Source organism: Lathyrus oleraceus, chromosome 4 (genome assembly GCF_024323335.1).
Source record: "Lathyrus oleraceus cultivar Zhongwan6 chromosome 4, CAAS_Psat_ZW6_1.0, whole genome shotgun sequence".
NCBI classification, from domain to species: Eukaryota; Viridiplantae; Streptophyta; class Magnoliopsida; order Fabales; family Fabaceae; genus Lathyrus; species Lathyrus oleraceus.
Window position 1 is genome coordinate 97794632 of NC_066582.1, and position 18690 is coordinate 97813321.

At 29.6% G+C, this 18690-nt stretch overlaps 1 protein-coding gene across 1 annotated transcript; it reads left to right on the top strand.

Moving 5' to 3' along the window:
• The first annotated feature begins 1099 nt into the window (after nt 1-1099).
• LOC127073646 (transcription factor DICHOTOMA) lies at nt 1100-2888 on the top strand. The gene is made up of 2 exons (XM_051014819.1): nt 1100-2487; nt 2609-2888. Exons 1-2 carry the CDS (start codon nt 1318-1320, stop codon nt 2681-2683), a joined length of 1245 nt encoding a protein of 414 aa, XP_050870776.1. The 5' UTR covers nt 1100-1317; the 3' UTR covers nt 2684-2888.
• The last annotated feature ends 15802 nt before the right edge of the window (nt 2889-18690 follow it).

Below are 18690 nucleotides of genomic sequence, written 5' to 3' on the forward strand. Positions count from 1 at the left end.
CTCATTGAAACATGAGTGTGAGCGGATGTGTTGGAAATTCCGCCTTCATTATGGTCCACCCCTAGTTGCCTAATTGTAGCGTTTGACTTGTCTTCATTATAGCCTCTTACACCTTCTTTGTGTTGAGTTTGAGGGGTGAATTTAGTCATACACCGCTTAGAAATATGGTCGATTTAGTGTTTATAAAGTTTGAGCAACTCTCTTCATCTTTGAAGTGGGTTTCGTATGGATGAATTATGTCATATTTAACTCTATAAAGAGAGTCATTATCTCCTCAACTATATCAATCTCCCAAACAAAAATATCTCTTATCCAAATCAATATCTAAACCGAAGAGTCATCAACTCACATCCCTACTCATTATCAAACCAAATATTTGTGTCAAAAAAACCTTGACATACCACTTTCTTCATTCCCTCCAAAATTAGTTAATAGTCACTCCAGATAAAACATCTGAATTATAAACATGTTCATAGGCTTACAATATAATAGTAACAAATTATAGTTTTTGATTTTGTAACGGATTTTTACATATAATTACTCATCTTTACCAAAATATATTTAACAATAAATTACTATCTCTTCGATTCACTTTTATCCAAAATCAAGAAAACAATAAGCATTCCATACATGTGATTAGTTTTAATTAGTGTTGAATAAATCCAGAAAACAATAAGCTATGGTCTCACTCATGATGAAAATTGGTTTTTAGTTTTGTGTCAATTCTGAATGCACGCATCTGTGGCCACCACCACGTGAAGTGGCACACACAAACTATAACTTTTTCTATCCACTCACTTTCTTTCATTTTATCTTCCCTAAAGAAGCTATAAAACTTTTTGCTCAAAAGCAAACCTTATGAATCATCTTTGTCTATATACATTAAATCACTCTTGTTTTCATTCTTTACCTTTTCTCTCCCTCATTAACTCAACTCTCATAAGGTATTATTACTATTATTATATATTATATCTGTATGTGCTGTCATTCTCATATTTTACACTACTTGGCATTCTTGAACAAGCCAATTAATTGTACAATATATACCATCACTCTCATACACAAAAAACACATATGTCATAGAGCTATTACAGATAACTGTAATTGTCTTTCTCACCACAATTTTAACATTTTCTTTGCAGGGTTCAGAAAATACACATAAATGAGCTCATGAAATGGTTGGAATTAACACATGTCCTTCTCAGTCTCAATATATATTTGTCAAAATCCTAAATCTATATAGCTACCTATCATGTACTAGCTAGGGTTATTTTTATTGTTATTTTATATAAATAAATATATTTTATATATATATATATGCATAATACTGTTTGGTGCAGTACTGTCCATCTCAAACTTCCAGATATGTATTCATCAAATAGTTCCCTCAATGGAAATAACCTAACATTTTCCTCTAATTCACCTTTTTGTTCCTTTGAAAGCAACTCAACTTCATCAAAAGATGATCACAACATTCATTCCTCTTTTCCTCTCACTCCTAATTTCTCTTTCTTTCAATTTCCATATTCTGATCCATTTGAAGACAACCAACTTTTCATCCAACAGCAACATGATGTTGATTTCCAGCTTCATCATCCGCCTATAGTGATGAATAACAACAATAGTGCTCCTGATCACCAGGATCAGGCTTCGAAGAATTCGATAACCGACGCCACCAACAATATCGTTACTAGTCTTGTTCCTGCAGAAGCTGCTTCTGGTAAAGGCAAAACTGTAGTGGTTCAGCAGATCCAAAGGAAAAGATCTAGCAAGAGGGATCGACACAGCAAGATAAAAACGGCGAAAGGACTAAGGGATCGGAGAATGAGATTGTCGCTGGAAGTTGCAAAGAGGTTTTTCGGTCTTCAAGATATGTTAGGATTTGAGAAAGCAAGCAAAACTGTGGACTGGTTACTCAACCAATCGAAAGACGGAATCAAACAACTTGCAGGGGAAAAGAATATTCACTTTCCTAGTAAGAGTACATCTTCAACTTCTGAATGTGAAGGAGTTTCAAGCTTGGAGTACAACGAAGTTGGAAATCAAGAACAAGAAAAAGTGGTTATGAAGAAAAGAAGAAAAGGTACTAATAAGGTTTGTAGAAGGAGTGCATTCAATTCCATTGGTAGAGAAAAGGCAAGAGAAAGAGCAAGAGAAAGGACAAGAGAAAAAATGGAAGCTAGAACTAGAACATCACTAGTTGATGAATCAAACTCAAAGCAATGCAATGAAAGAAGAACAAAAACTAACCTCACTTGGAACCCCTTTGAAAGTGTGGTAGAATCTGCAGGTACACAAACTGTGAATTATCATCCTTCATTTGATCATGAGAAGCTGATTAATAATGAAGTAGAAGTTGAAAGAATCTCTCAAAAAGCAAAGGAACATGGTTCACATTCACATTCACATGAAGATCATAATTCTTTGTTCAATATGAACAAATGGAGTCCAACAATGATGTTCAATTCTCTCAATAACTTTCAAGAAGTAAGTAGTTTCTTTTCAATCATGCATAATATATATATAGTAGTTACAAATTACAATGAAGCGAATAATATGAATACTTGTGATATGCTTAGAACTCATTAATCATGAAATTTGTTTGCAGCATCAATTTGAACAATTTCACGAGTCCTTGGAAAAACCTTGGGAAGGCTACAATAACAACAACAACCATTTCTAACATGTACTTGCACCCATTATCATCTCCTTTTGTGTGTCAGGTTCAGAATAAACTGCATTATATAGGATGCATTGCTGTGTATTTTCCTTGCTTTCCTTTTGGAATGTAATGTGGTGAGGTATCTTTAGAATTTTGGAAACAAAATTTCATATTGTTCTTGTGTATGTGTCATCTGATCTCTATAAAGTGTTACCACTTTCTTGTTTGTTTCTGTTCTTCTGACCCTTCATATTTATTTTCTTAAACAAAAATAACTGAATATTGATTTTTCACCTCCAATCTTGTGGATATGGATTTTTATGTAACATTTTAGCTTTGAAATGAAGATGAGGTTTTAATTATCCTACTGCTGTTGATGTCATGTCCATTTAGTACAAAATAGTGTTCCTGATCCTACCTGACATATTTCCACATGTTGTAGTTTTTTTCTTCTTCTATTAAATAATCACTTGAAAAATGGTTAGGGTTACTTATATAAGATTTGTAGGTTTTTGTAATTGTTGCACCAAGCATATTATGATTTATGAATTCATGAATTCAGCTAGTGATTATCTAGTATTTGGAGGAAAACAAATATAAATCCCATAGGGAATAAAGATAAGGTTTAAATAAATGTAGATAGAATCGCAATCCTCATCTTATAAATTGATTATGACGACGTCGAGTTAGTTCATATAAAAATCTAACCGTGTGTCTGATGAGCTTATTCATCTAACCACCACCCAAGTGTTGTAATAAATAAAGATAAAACATGAAATAATGTCTACAAATTCTATCTTAAGTGACAAAAGTCGATATTAATGAACAAAGATAAAACATGAAATAATGTCCGTAAATTCTATCTTAACTGACAGAAGTCGATATTAATGAATAAAAATAAGATATGAAATGATGTCAGTAGATTCTATCTTAATTGAGAGAAGTCAATATTATTAGATTGAACGTTATTAACAAAATTTGAACTTTGAAATTCATAATTGTATGTGTGAGTTTCTAGTGGTTATTAATATTTCTTAAAAAAACATGAAATAATAGTTTATAAGGAATATTAACATTTTTCACATACCAATTTTGTAAGGAATAGTTATACCCTATAAAAACATAATATTGAACTAGACATATATGGAAATGGTATTTATATTTTGATGAAACAACACTATTAGAGGGGAAGTAGTTAATTAAGGCTAGATCATCTATTAGAGAGTGATAAAATAGTTTGAAGGTTTAGGGATAGTAGAATTAGAGAGATAGGGACTTATGAGTTCAACTCCCCTTGTGATATATATCTAGAAAATAATTACTAATTTTGTCATTTTTCTAAAAGAAATATTAGATCACCACATCAACTATTAAATCTTGCTTACACAGAAGTTGACTTTATAAAATTGAGTTTTCTAGTATATGGACATGTAAAAAAAAGTCTAAAGAGGGAAATAGTATATGTAAGACTATTGGTCATTTTTAGATGTTCATATTAGATGTGTAGTATATATATATATTAGTTGAAATATTCATAAATAATTTACCTATGATAAAATCTAAAAATGTTTAATAAACATTTACCTGGTAGTCTAGATATAAACCTTTACTATTTTTAATACAATTATATTTTTATAATAATAAAAAATGAAAAACAACTTTAATATTTTTATTAAAATTGATTAAAAATAACAATATTCAAAAAGAGTGATTGAGTAGCTCAACTATTACGTGTTAATTGAATTAAATGAGTAATCGATTGGTTTAAGACTTAATATGTGACAATAATATTTACTTATATTTGTGTATATGTAAATAAATTATTGATATTTATAAATCAACAACGTTTTAAAAAAACAAAAAAAAACAATATTCATGAGTTAATCAAATCTATATAAGATGTTCCTACCTATTGATTGTTAAATGTATAATAAATGAGCTTAGAAATGTGTTAGATTTGGTTGCATGACTTCATTCAAATATCTGATCTTTTCCCTACCTAGCTAGCTAGTTATTTAGTATGGTAAGTGTTCTCAACTCTATATGTTAAGAATCAAAATTACATTAAAAATTAAGTTATAGGTTTGCTAGATATAAAGAGTTGTGGTTTAGTTTCATATTGATTATTAAAGATTTAAATTTTGAATAAATAAAAAAAGAGAATCATATATCTAATATCTTAAAATTTTAAATAAAGATAGTTTTTTTATATATTCCTAAAGCATTAATTATTGTTTGTTTGGACAATTCAATTTAAGGTGTATAAGTTGTGATTCAACTGAGTGGAGGAGCAACGAGAGTGAATTCAGTTAAGAGATACACTATAGATGGAGATTGTTGCGATAATATGAACGATTAAATTTTACATTAATTATAAATGAATATACAATGTGTTAAGACTTTGTTCAGAGGAAAAGGGATGCGAGGGTTTTAAAAATAAAGAAGAATGAAATGAAAAGAAATGAAAAAATTTAAAAAGGAGAAAGCTCTTTGTTGGAGGGCTTATTTTTCTTCATTACATACAATCTCTCTAATTTAAAGAAACTAAAAATTATATTGTAAAAGACTTTTGTGATGTTTTTAAATTATATCCAAAGAGTACAAACAAAGTCAACTTAAATTTATATGTTAGAAAGTCTTGAAATATCATATTACTCTTTTCATGAATTAATATAGCCGAATTTAAAATTAGAAATGGCAACTTGATGTCTCTCCAATTGAAAAACGACCCTACTAGATTTGAACAACATATACTCTACAATTAATATATCCAATATTTGTAAAGGGACAATTCCAAAATATGTTGGGATGCTATAAACGTGTCTTCCAACTCTATAACATAACATGGTCTATATAAATTCGAAAAATAATATAAACTATTTGGTGCCTATAATGTCTCATTTTTCATCAGCATATTCTAACATGAATTTACATATATGGTAAACAATAAATATAAAATATAATGTGTAAAAGAAAAGATGCAATTATAATAGAAGAAAAAGGAGGTAAATTGTTTATGCAGAGTTGAGAGGTAATGGAGTCCTTATTATGTCAGATGTAATGATAGCATATAGTTACAATGTACCTAATGTGAATGAGTCAATTCATCATACTATACAACCGCACTTAACTCAACACTATTCTTCTCAATATATATATAACGGCTAAATTAATTTTCAAAATCATTAATGTTTATTATTTGAGATGAATGAATTAATATAGGTAGCAATAGAAATAGGATATTCGATAGTTTCATGCACGCGGTCAAAAGGGAGAGTCAAGAAAGGAAAAAGATAAGTAATAGAAGATGGTTGGTTTGTATTGTAGGAGTATATATGAGAAGAAGCAACAAAGAAAGAAAGATTGGAACGAATTAATTCTGTATTTGTTCAGAGTATCAGCTGCCACTCCTTCTCGTGTCGTGTGCTGTGGTGTGCATATGTGTCTTTCTTCCAAAGGTAGAAAACAACGAATCAATAAAGTTTCAATTATTACTATACTTCTCTTTCACATCACATGTTTTTATTTATCCAACTTTTTTACTTCAATGTAAACATATTCTTTTCATTTCAAAACTAGTCCTACCTTTCTTTGTTAATTGTGATGTTTTGAGTTTTGTTTGAACCGATCTCAAGTCGACCTTAATTGTGATATTTTGAGTTTTGTTTGAACCGATCTCAAGTCGACCGATCAATGTGTATGTTATTTAAAAAAGTCGTCTAGTTGAATTGAAGAATGAGTGGTTATTTTCATATTTAAATATTATTTCAATCATGTAGACACGATGAGATGATGCGATGTTCTCAAATCTCACTCCTTGTTTTTGCAAAAATCGCCTACAATCAATTCCTCTTTTCATAGTGGTTTGACTCGCTCACGATACCAGTTCAATTTTTTGGATCAATGATGCTTTGTTAGACTGAATTGATTTGCGTTATGGTTATTCTTGCGTAGGTTTTGCATTTTGGGTTCCTATGTGGATGTCGTGTTCTGAGGTTCCTCGTGGTAGCAAGTTTTTGATTATCCGTGTCTTTTATTTTAGATTGACTTCAGATTGTTTGCCTTGAAATGGACGTTATTGTTTCTGGTTGATTGTCGAAGTGAGATCTTGGTTAATGGATCTCGTAAGATGATTAAAGGTCCAATTGCGTCTTCCTAGAATTGTTGGGCTTTATTTTCCTCCTTCCATAACACTTCTTATGTCTGATGGCCCTTTATATTCTCTTTTGCGAGCTTTCTTAATATATATATATATATATATATGAGAAAAGGGGTGATGCGTGTAAATTTATTTCACTCTGTCAATCAATGACGACCATGCATTCCGCCAAGTTAGATTGAAAATTTTGAAATATCGGTATGATATGACGAAATGATATATCTTTATTGGATGACAGTGTAAAACTATTTTACCCTGTCAGTACATCACCATTAAACCTTATATATTTACATAATTTAGTAATGGAAGGTAAAAGGTATGTTTACCCACTAAATACAAAATTAAAAAGTTGTAGCAGTACATGTTATAGATATAGGTTTTGCAAGAGCCTTGCCTCTGCCAAGAAACAGAAACATGTAGGACACGCCCCCACCGAACTACTTTGGGTACATATATAACAAATTTTGGCAATTAAATGCTCATCAAGAAAATGAATTTAAAAAAAATTCAAAATTAACTCATCCTAAATTATTCCTGATTCTTATTTTGCAGTAGTTTATTAAGGAAAAAACACTTTAATTAATAAAAAAAGAAACTTAAATCCCTCTCTTTTCATTTCATTCACTATTCCATGGATCCTAGAAACAGGGAGGCCCCCAAAAGTAGCATCAGAAACATTCAAATGCCCTAAAAATCAAGACCTAATTGTTCCAGAAACCAACCACGCTGTTCCAGGATAAGGATTTTAAAAACTAATCAGTAAAAAAATAAAAGGAATAAAACTTAAAACTCACCTAGAAGAAGATGCAAACCAGATCTCAGATCTGAACTAGTCATAGATCTCTAAATTACCAAAAACTCTCAAATTAAAGAAACCAACATAGACATGAACAAAGAAATCAGGTATAAAATTGCACTAAAAACACTACAGATTTCCATGGCTTTTTTCATATCCAGTTAAACTTGCAGCAGAGAATTTCTGAAGAAGAAAATATGCAGATATGGTTAAGCAGAAGAGAAGAGAAGGTTGTTTTGTTTTGGAAGGATGAGTAGAGTAGAGTAGCCCTAGGTAGTAGGTAGGGCTTAGAAACCCTAACGGGCCGGTGAAGAAAAAATGGACATTAGTGGTTTGTATTTGAATAATGATTAATTGACGCGTATCTTGCACAAATGGAAAACACCAAATAGAACACAGATGTCCATTTTCTTTTTGGGTAAAGTAGGATCTATGATTGTTAGGGCAAGGAAATAATTGCAAAACAGGAAGGACAATATGCTTTTTTTCCCGTTATCTTTCCCTCCCGGTACTCTCTTTCTCTCTCTCTCTCTCTCTGTCTCTCATTCTTGTTTCTTGCTCTTCTTAATTAGATACCAATACTGTTGACTCAACCTAAGGATAAATGGATAAATGGAGCGAGCAATATATATACATATTTGTCTAATTTATTTTTCTTAGGGTAGGAGATCAAGGGAAAAATATTTTATAGTAATTTAGTGGTTGAAATTCACCATTTTAAAAAAAATTAAAAAATGAGTGAAGATAGATTAAATTAAATTGATTTGGCAAGAATTTTGATATAGATACAATTAGAGTTTGACCTAACTCATCTATATAAATCCAACTTGTAAGATGAAAGGTGTTCCTCTATATAAACACTTTGTGTGATATATTTTTAACCAATGTGAAATTTGAATTTTTTCTAATAGATCTTTTCACGCATAATACTATTGGATTTCGTGCATGATATGAATGGGTAGCCTAAATTATCGATACGTGACATTTGGTTTATTCAATACACCCTATTGCATCCAACACTATTGAACTTGGTGCACATGTAAACGGTGGTTGGCCTGAGTTGGTTGGCTTATGATACCATGATAAAATTAAAATTTGGCATAACTCATCTATATAATCCCTTTGTGAGTTTTATCTTTAATCAATATAAAACTTGGATTTTTTTCAATAGTTATAGTCTTTCTTTTGGATATATATGAATTTTGATCATTTTTAAAAGTACGACATAACCTCTTAACTTAACTTCTATTTATGTATATTTCATATCAATTTTTTCAAATAAGTAATCTATAATATGTCAAAAATGTATACACACTAAAATGCTTAAATTATGTAAAAAAATTGAATCCTTAATTTGAAATGTATGTTTTGTTAAAGACAAAGATACATTAAGTTAGGGGAATGGTGCTTCTTCCCAGTTCAATCCTTAATTTGATCTCTATTTTCTTCTTGTCTTTTATGAAAATTTCAAATAAGATGCCGAAAAAGAGAATCAAAATTGCATGGGTTAAATGTGACTCTAAGATTTCATAGGTTAAATAGTCTAATGTATGTAAGCCTATGCAGATAGGTGGATTGGGTATCTGTGACATTCGTTTGGATAATTTGGCTCTGTTAGATAAATGGCGGTGGAAATTGGTCTTTAATGTTACCGCCCTATGGCGAGATATATTTTTAGTTAGATATGAGATCGAATTATTTCTTCCTTCAAAGGGGATATGTCCTCTAGTTTTTGAGATTTTTCTACTTGGAAGAAATTAGTCTGAATTTTGATTCTAAGGTTTTCTCTAATTGGTTTGTGGATGTTCTACTTAAGAAATTGGGTACAATGCTTCTCACCATCTGTTTGGGATGACACTTAGGTGGGGCAAACTCCTATCAAGGTTAAAGTTCTTAAACTTTACGTTATTTATAGCCAACAAGATACGAAAGTGTGGGAGATTGGTTTTAGGGATGATAGAGCTTTGTTCTAGGACCTTCAATTAAGACAAATCATTTTTTTGAAGAAGTGTTTATGCTAACCTCCTTCTAGAAGTTCAAAGAACTATCGTTTCCCTAGACAAAGATCGTTGGTGGTGTCAACATGGGAAGGATAATTTTTTTGGTTATCTCGTCTTATAATACTCTTCATGAAGTTAATCTTGATGTTTTCACCTCAATGAATAAGGAGGATCTAATATTCCCCTTAATTTGGGTCATTTGGGACCCTCTAAAATAATTGTCTTCTCTTTCCTAAATAGGATCCCTACGAGAAAGAACATTTTTAAGTGATTTGTCTTACTCAACATCAGTAGTATTTTCCGTGGTTTGTGTTTTACTCTTTTAGAATCGTATACTCACTTTTTTATGACTTGTTAGGTTGTGTTTGCGTTATGGTAATAGAATTTTTTTTTGACTTGGGTGATCTATTGTCCATCCTAAAGAGCTATCTTTGATTTTTGTGATTTTTTATATAGTTAAAAGGTCATTCTAGGATTAGAGATGGTTTAATTAAGATCGATCAATCGGTGGTGTGGTCCATTTGAAAATTCCAAAACGTTTATATTTTTTAGGTATGGTGCTAAACGTGGAGGATTTGGAAAACAAAAGTATTTTTCAGAAGGGTGTCTTGGTATGTCAATAGTCAACTCTTGTATAGAAGAGTGTTCGACAAGAGTAGACTACAATTTGGAGAGAGTAAAATTCTTGAGTTTTTTTGGATACTTTTGTTATATTGATAATGGTTCTTGGTGTTAGACTTTAGCATGTTATTTTCTAATTTGTTGATTTTAACTTGTTTTCGTATTTCTTTTTTTAGGTTTTTCTTTACTTGTCATTTATGTTACATGCTATATATGTTTTTATTGTTTTTCTGGCTAGTAGCTTGGTACCTCCAGTGACTTTTACATTATCCTTTGTAACTATATTGTGTGTGCAGTTGCTCCGGTGACTTTTACATTATCCTTTGTAACTATATTGTGTGTGCAGTTGTTATGCTCTCTTAGGGTTTTGGTTGTTACTTATCTTGTTTATTATCATTTAATTTACTATTTTCTTCATTGAATCTCCTCTCAGTTAGATCACTGCACATCTCTTAGAATTGAGCATTTTCACAAAAATGTATTTTGCAGGCAATAAATCTTATGTCTTAAGTCATTGAAAAGTGGTTCGAGTCAATTTGTCAAAAACTTAGGTCAAAAGCATAAATGCATAATTCCAATCATACTAGCTTTTGATTCAATCATACACTTCACTTCTCTTAAAAATTTAAATTTAAGAAGTGTGATCCAAATCAAAGTTATGCATGATTTGTATCATGGCATAATTGTGAAATTAAGAATTTACATCTACCAAGTGATTCATATCACTATTTTTCTTGATTTGAATCAATAGTAAGTTTGATTCGAAACCTTCATATGGCTGATTCAATTCAAATTCTAAAATTTATTTTGGATTTTGGTCTTGTCACGATGATTCAAAACATGTAATTTCTTAATTCAAATCAATGACTTGAAGATTTCAGTAAAACTAAGTGAAGGTTTCTACAGACGAAGTTAGGAGTTTTTGTTCCTGCAAATATACCAAGAGTTCGGACCAGGTACCGGTAGGGTCGAGTGAAGACTGAAGTTGCATTGCCTCGGCCTCTTAAAGATTTATGGTTTAATCGCTTGTATTTTAACTTTTGATTTTGTTTATATTGTTATTGAGTCTCCTTACACAATAATGCACATTAGGGTTAAGTTTTAAATCCGTTTTTTACGCATGATAAAATCAACCTGTTAGGTAATAGTTTAAGCAATATGCTTTAAGTCAATTTGTTTAGTTTTTGAATCAAGAACTATAATTGATAATTGATCAAGTCATGACAATATTAGAATCTCAAAAACACTTTACATTTTGAAAAAATTGAGATTCTGAAAGTGTGATGCGAATCATACTATTGATTAACTCGAATCAGGATTATAGAATGTTCAAGAATTGTTTTCTTGTTGCCATGATTCGAATCAAAACATCCATGATTCGAATCATAACTGCTTGATTCGAATCACAGGTTGCTTGATTCGAATCACACATGACTGCATTAACATGGTTTTAATTCTATAACTCTGAATCGAAACACATGTTTTTAGGACTCGAATCATGGGATTCGAATCACAAAAAGTGTGACTCGAATACATGATTGATTTTTCATATGTTCTTGACTCTTGATTCAAATCACTTAATCTTTTGACTCGAATCATACTCCTTGCTTATGACTCGAATCAAACACTATTTTTCACTCAATTTTGTGCTAGATCTCCAACACATATAAAATCATTTTATCTCGAATACTTTCATAATGTTGGAAAATATATACTTCTACTATTGATTTAAAATTTCACAACACACTTGTACTCTTATTTTCAAAAGAGTCTTGAATTTTTTTTGAGTGTTTGCAAAAGAAATCTTTCATATTCTACCTCTTTCCATATCCATTTTCGTTTAGATCTAACTCTCATCTTGAGGGATGAGATCAGTGAGGAGGTTTGCAAAGTGTATGGTTGTGGTTGGTTTTGACAAGTCTAATTGAAAAGAAGAAGGTTCTTCTTTCCATAATTACTTTGATAGTGTTGCGTGGAAGCCCACAAACAATGTGAGAGTTCTCTCAATCTTCGGACATGCCAAGGATCAAGATACCAATTGGATCGAGTAAATGTTGTTGCAGAAACGAGACTTTGGAACAACATTCTTGGTGTTGGAAGATTCATGTCAATTTCGAGTAAAGAGTTCGCAATGATTCAGTTTTGGATATTGTGTATAATTCAACAGGAATTCAGATATCTTGTTAATGTTTGTGAAGTTTTTGAGATTCAAATCAAGAATTAAATTGTATGGTGTAGTTGGGATTGACAACCCAACAATAATAAAAAGAAAGGATTTCTTATATATTTAAGATTTTGGTAAAATTAGGTGAAGGTTTCTATACACGAAGTTGATTGTTTTTGTTCCTTCAGATAGACCAAGAGCTTAGACAAGGTATTGGTAAGGCCAATTATAGACTGCTGCAAAATCGAGCGTTGGAGAGGATTTTGGATATGAGTAAAGGTATCAAGGAACCATCTGCGTGGGTTGTATACATCTGAATAAGATAAGTTTAGGAAAAAGGTCTATTCAACACACCCACCTCCACTTTTCTAAACCATTTTCATTCATATTATCTTTCAATAGCATGGACCTTTGCTATCATTATTTTATTTATATATGTACTATTTGTCTTTAAAAAAGATAAGTTTAGTTCCTTCTTTGAGAAGGCTTTTCAGAGCCTAATAAAGAAAGGGGTGAGGATTGTTTTATTAATTTTATGATAGTGCTTGCTTATCAAAATATTTTTTTTTTTCTAATTTCTTAGAGCATATCAAAGATGTTGTTCTTCATGACAAGTAAGGAACTAAAATCATAAAGGATGTCAAATCAATTATAAGAATCAATAAATTAATCAAGATGAAATAGTTATTCAAAAGGCGGATGTGAGAGTAGGAGAAATAAAAAAGAATGAAATTTATGTCTAAGTTCATAACCAAGAAAGCTGACAAGTCGAAGTACAAGTGTTTTTTATGTAATAAAATTAGTCACTTCAAGAACGATTATTCCAAGAAAAAAAAGCATGGGTGATTATGTTAAGATTATGGTTGTCTCATATAAGGATGGTTATAAGAGTGTTGGAGAACTAATGATAATGAATTTGAAAATTGAGAAGAGATGGATCATGGAATCAAGATGCTATTATCATATATGTCTAAAAAAATAGTACTTTGAAATTTTTGAGCGGAAAGAAAGTGGAATCGTCCGGCTCAATAATAATAAGGTTGTCAAGATTCATGGTATTGGAACAAGTAGACTGAAGATGTTTGACAACCTTGAGTTTCATATATTCAGCATGAGGTATGTTTTTGAACTTCAAGAAAATTTGTTGTCTATAGGCGTTTTTACGATTTAGGTTATTTCACTAGCATTGAACATGTCATTGTTAATGCCATTGTTAACGGTAATTCATCATTAGGTAATCAAGAATTTCATGATAAAACCAAACCATGACATTTTATAGAAGGACATGTTAGTGAAAGAGATTTGGTTGAACTAAGGTTTGATGGGCAGTGAGAAATTAAACAAGGAAGAATTTTGTGAACATTGCATACTAGGGTAAATAACAAGGAGTGAAATTTTAAAGTAATATGCATAATTCTAGTAAAGTACATGGTTGAATTACATTTTCTCAAGGGTGGAAACAAACATAGGTGATTTATATTTTCTTACTATGATCATTGATTTTTCAAGAGTAGATCAGATATAGAGAAGTCAAACAACTAGACGAAGAAAAACACCTAGCAAGACTATAAGAGAAGTTATTGAGAAAGACCACGAGATTAATTACTTAGGTAGAAGCATGGTCCTGAATAGAATATTATGTCAAAAGTTGATCCATGTAGTCGGCTCCATTTAATAGGATAAAGTTTAGTTATTATTGTTGTTAGTCATTGATTTTTCAAGAGTATGAGTTCACATTTAGAAACATAAAAGTGATGCATTTGAAAAGTTAAAAAAAAAGACATACTCTTAAAGAAAATCAAATGAAAATTAAACTAAAAGATTTAAGAACTAGAAATGACATGGAATTGGTTTCAAAGTAGTTTAATGAGTTTTAAAAAAAAATTAAGGTACAAAGAGGCAAACAAATCGTAGACCAAAACAAAATCACCTAGTTGAACACATGAATATGAATGTTTTGAAGCACATAAGCTGCATGTTATCGAGAGTTAAGTTATCCCGAGAGTTTTTGGGATGAATTTGTTGCTACTAAAACTTACTTGATCAACAAATATCTATTCACATGAATAGGATTCATGGTACTTAGGGAAATTGAAGAACTAAGGTTAATGCAAGTGAAAATAATTTATTACTAAAAGATCTCTTCACTTGTGGTAAAACATTTTTCTATAAGGGTCCTTATATTTATTGGAGATCAATATAATCTTGAGATGGAATAAAAAGATGACAAAATAATTTTCTTATATTGAGACCTTAAAAGAGACAATCAATATCGAGTAACTTGAAATTTTTGTTGGTGACAAGTCAAAGATGAATCTTTAAAGTTTTTTGATGAGTTTTTTATAAGAATAGTTTTGTGAGAAATTGATATGATATTTGTGTATATGTATCGAAAAGAAATGAAGAAGGCATTCTCTACTTTATTTTGATAATATCCTCCACTTTATTTTGATAATATCCACATGGCAAACTATATTAGTTATTTGAAGAAAATGGTGTAAAGATTTAGAATGTTTGATGTTAAAACCGTCAAACACTCTTTTGGATCATCAGACTAAGTTTCTAGTTATGCAATCTCCTAAAACTGAAAATGAGAAGAAGATGATAGAGCGTACTCGTTATTCAAGTGAAAATGGAATAATCATGTATGAGATAATTTATAGTAACTCATATTCAGCCTATGCAATTAATACAATAAGTAGGTTTATGTCAAGTATGAAAAAAGTTCATGATTAATGCTAAATATTATTTATCATCTTATATAAAATTATTCTTTAAAAAATCTTAATTTTTTTTTAAGAAATTCAAATTATTTTTTTTAGAAACTCTACTCTCCTAACTCACAAACAAGACCTCATGAATGAATTAGAGAATAAAAAACACAACTTGGACCCCAAGGATATAGAGGTGGAAACTAAAGTCTAGATTTGGAGATGATTTTAAGGTAGAATGAATGTATCCATTGTTTATTTTATGAATGATCATGTGACCCTTCTAGGTGTCTAGCTAATAGATTTGTTTTTATTTAGCTGTTGTGACTGTGTTTTGAATTAGGTTCTTTATCTTTGGAATACTTTTCTTTTGCATCATAGTTTTTGGCACCTTTTTGACTTTAATTGTTCAAAAAAAGAGATGGACTCATGTTTTGAACCCCGATCATTAGAACCTGGGTTTGGATCTTAAAAAAATTATGTTGTTCTAGCCACATAGAAGGAGCAAACAGAATCTTCATGATTGGTCAATATAACATTTGGGGTGCAAAACTGTTCAATTAAAACTCTTTGTCTGCAAATCTTTAACATAATATTGTTAGATTGAATATTTGTATTTAAATTTAAAATTTAATTTTTAAATCTAAATTTTAGTAACTAAAAGTTTAAAAATGTTTTAAGCAAATACGCAGATAATCATTAAAAATGTAAGAGTTTAAGATTGAAAAAACTCAGTAGAGTAAAAAATATTTTAGACTAAATTTAAAAGATCTTGATAAAAAAAAATATTCAACCTTATATACTATAATTTAATGACAAAATTTAACATAGGATAATAATAATTGAAAGTTTAGAATGGCAACATTGTCAAACTAAAATCTGGCCAAGTGTTTTATTTGTTTGTTAGGTTTAAGGAGAAGATGTTTCAGAAAGCCCATATATGCTAGTTTAGTTTTGGCTGTATAATCCTTGGATCGTTGCTCATTGCACCCTATTATTCTCAACTCTCTTTCGTATAGGCTGGATTTCAAAATCTGAACATAATTAATATATAAATTAGAGTTTAGAGTTTTGATGAATTTTGATTCTTTTGTAATATATGGTGCCTCTAGATTTCAGAATCCAGAAAAGTAAAATTTTAAATCCAAACGGACTTATGTTTGTATTGGGTGTGTTTTGAATTAATTCGATATCTCTTATAAGAAGAAGAGTGAATTTTAAAATTTAGACAATTTTTTTTTGTATTTGTTACATTTCAAATGAACTTAAACTATATTGTAATAATTGTTTAAGTTTTATATAAATTAGCCGCGATTTAACCTAGTTTAATCTAATCGTAGTGAAACAAAATATAAAATCTTTTTAACAACTATTTAACCGTCATTAATATTAGCTTTTCTTATAAAAAAATTGTAACATGAAATTTTATTTAGACACAATTGTTAAGTGATAAATTTTGAACTATATGAGACAACATGCTTTGCATATTTTCGAAGATGTTCCACATAATAATGCATGTATGATGTTATGCATTCGAATTTCAAAATACATACAATATAAAATGTATTATGTTATGCATTTGAATTTCAAAATACATACAATATAAAAGAGATATTTTTTAAAATTTGTTATAATGTATTTGGATGAAACATATTAATAAGAAAATATAATTTTTAAAATTTTTTTAAAATGATTTGATCAAAATTCATTGATAAAAATAAAAATTATTAAAATAATGTAAATTTATAAAAAAAATTGTTAAGTTAAATTTTAAGAATTTTAAATGACATCAAAAAAATAAAAAATTTAAAATTGCTCATTCGTTTTATAAAATGTAAATGTTTTAATTTTTAAAATTTTACAAAATGGTTCTCATATTTTATAAAAATAATTCACACCCAAAATTTTAAAAAAATTGTAAATAAATTTTTAATAATTTTAAATTTTATAAATTGGTCCTATCAAATTTTCAAATATTGCAAATTAAACTCTATTTTTCTTAATATATATTAGACCCAAAACTAACTTTTAAAATTAATAAAAATATTAAAATTTTTGACAATGAATAATTTACTACTCTATTCCAACAAAAAAAAATCTAAAATTAAACGGATTTTAATTTAAATTATTTAAAATTCTAAATTTTTAAAAAATTCCAATTACCTTAAATACTAAAAGGCAAAGAACAACCCTCTAATCTTTAATGGATTGATGTTGATTTTGGATCTCCTTGTGTATGACCCTTCATTTTAAATTGACAATATTAATCTTTTAAATCTTCTCCACCTTCTTCTTTTTAATATATTCATACTTTTGCTAGTAATTTTATTAAATATCAAATAAAAAAAATTACCTTTATCCTTTTTCTGTCTAATTGTTTTTGCCGGTTGTATTGTATTTTAAAGTTCTCATTTGTTATGCTAATTATCTTTAATATTTAAAGATGAAGAAATTAAAATTTGTTATCTTATTCATATAAAAAATTAATGTATTCAATTCTTCCACGTCTCTTTCTGTCAAAAGTCATCACTCATCACAGTAGATGAGGTAACCAAAACAAAAATGATCTCTCCATAAAATTCCCAAGATCTTATCTGTATACAGTACTTACGTCAATACCTATTTATCATAGACCAAATCATATCATATTTCTGATAAAATTTTTTTTTATCTCAACTCAGATTAAATTAAAGTAATAAATATGAAAGTAAAATATTCAAGATTGCTAAAGCCACCCCCCGAAATAGCAAAGTTCATCTCATTGAGAAACTCAGAAACAATGAATAGAAACTGAAAATTCAAATTATCTCACGTAAATAACAAGGTGCAAACAAAATCTTACCTGGGAGAATGAATGGTGAGATAGATCTTTTGGCTCTTAAGGTACCAATCACGATATTTTATCACTGTAAAGTGCAAATACAGATGTTTTTTTTTCATTCAGAAAAGCATTGCATTTAATAAATTATGAAACAGAACTTGTAGAAAAAGAACTGACCTGAAAATATTGTTATGGGAGAAGAGCACACCGCCAGAGAGAGAGAGAGAGAGATATCAAACAGTTTGTTGTATAGGGTATGTGTTAAAAAGGAAGATTGCATATGGTATTGTTAGAAGTAGTTGCTATTGTTCTATAAATGAAAATATATATAGACAACAAGTAGTGCTGCATGTGGCTGTATATACTAGTGATATAGATATAATAGTGACTAATATATGTAGTAGGGTTTTGTAGAGTTGAGAGAAAATAGGGAGAGACTGACTAGCTATTAGTAATGGTTCTTGTCACATAAAAGAAGAACTGTTTTTAATAGTAATAGCCTATCTACTATAATGTTATACTAGGAAGGAAAACCAGGTTCATATTTGTTTTAATTTTCAATTAATCATGGGTTATAAAGTGTTTTTGAGGTTTACTATCTTGTATGATACACTTAATTAATGGGGGAGTTTTTCTAAAATATTAAGGGAATTATTCCAAGACTCGAACCGGTAATTTCTTCGATAGCTAATTTTCGAAACTATAAAACAACAATTTTAAGACGTTTCAAACTACCATGGTTACCGAAGAAACTAT

Coding starts and splice junctions, on each gene's coding strand:
- LOC127073646 (XM_051014819.1), top strand. CDS start 1,318: ATGCATAATACTGTTTGGTGCAGTACTGTCCATCTCAAACTTCCAGAT. Junction 2,488..2,608: donor CTCTCAATAACTTTCAAGAA/GTAAGTAGTTTC, acceptor ATTTGTTTGCAG/CATCAATTTGAACAATTTCA.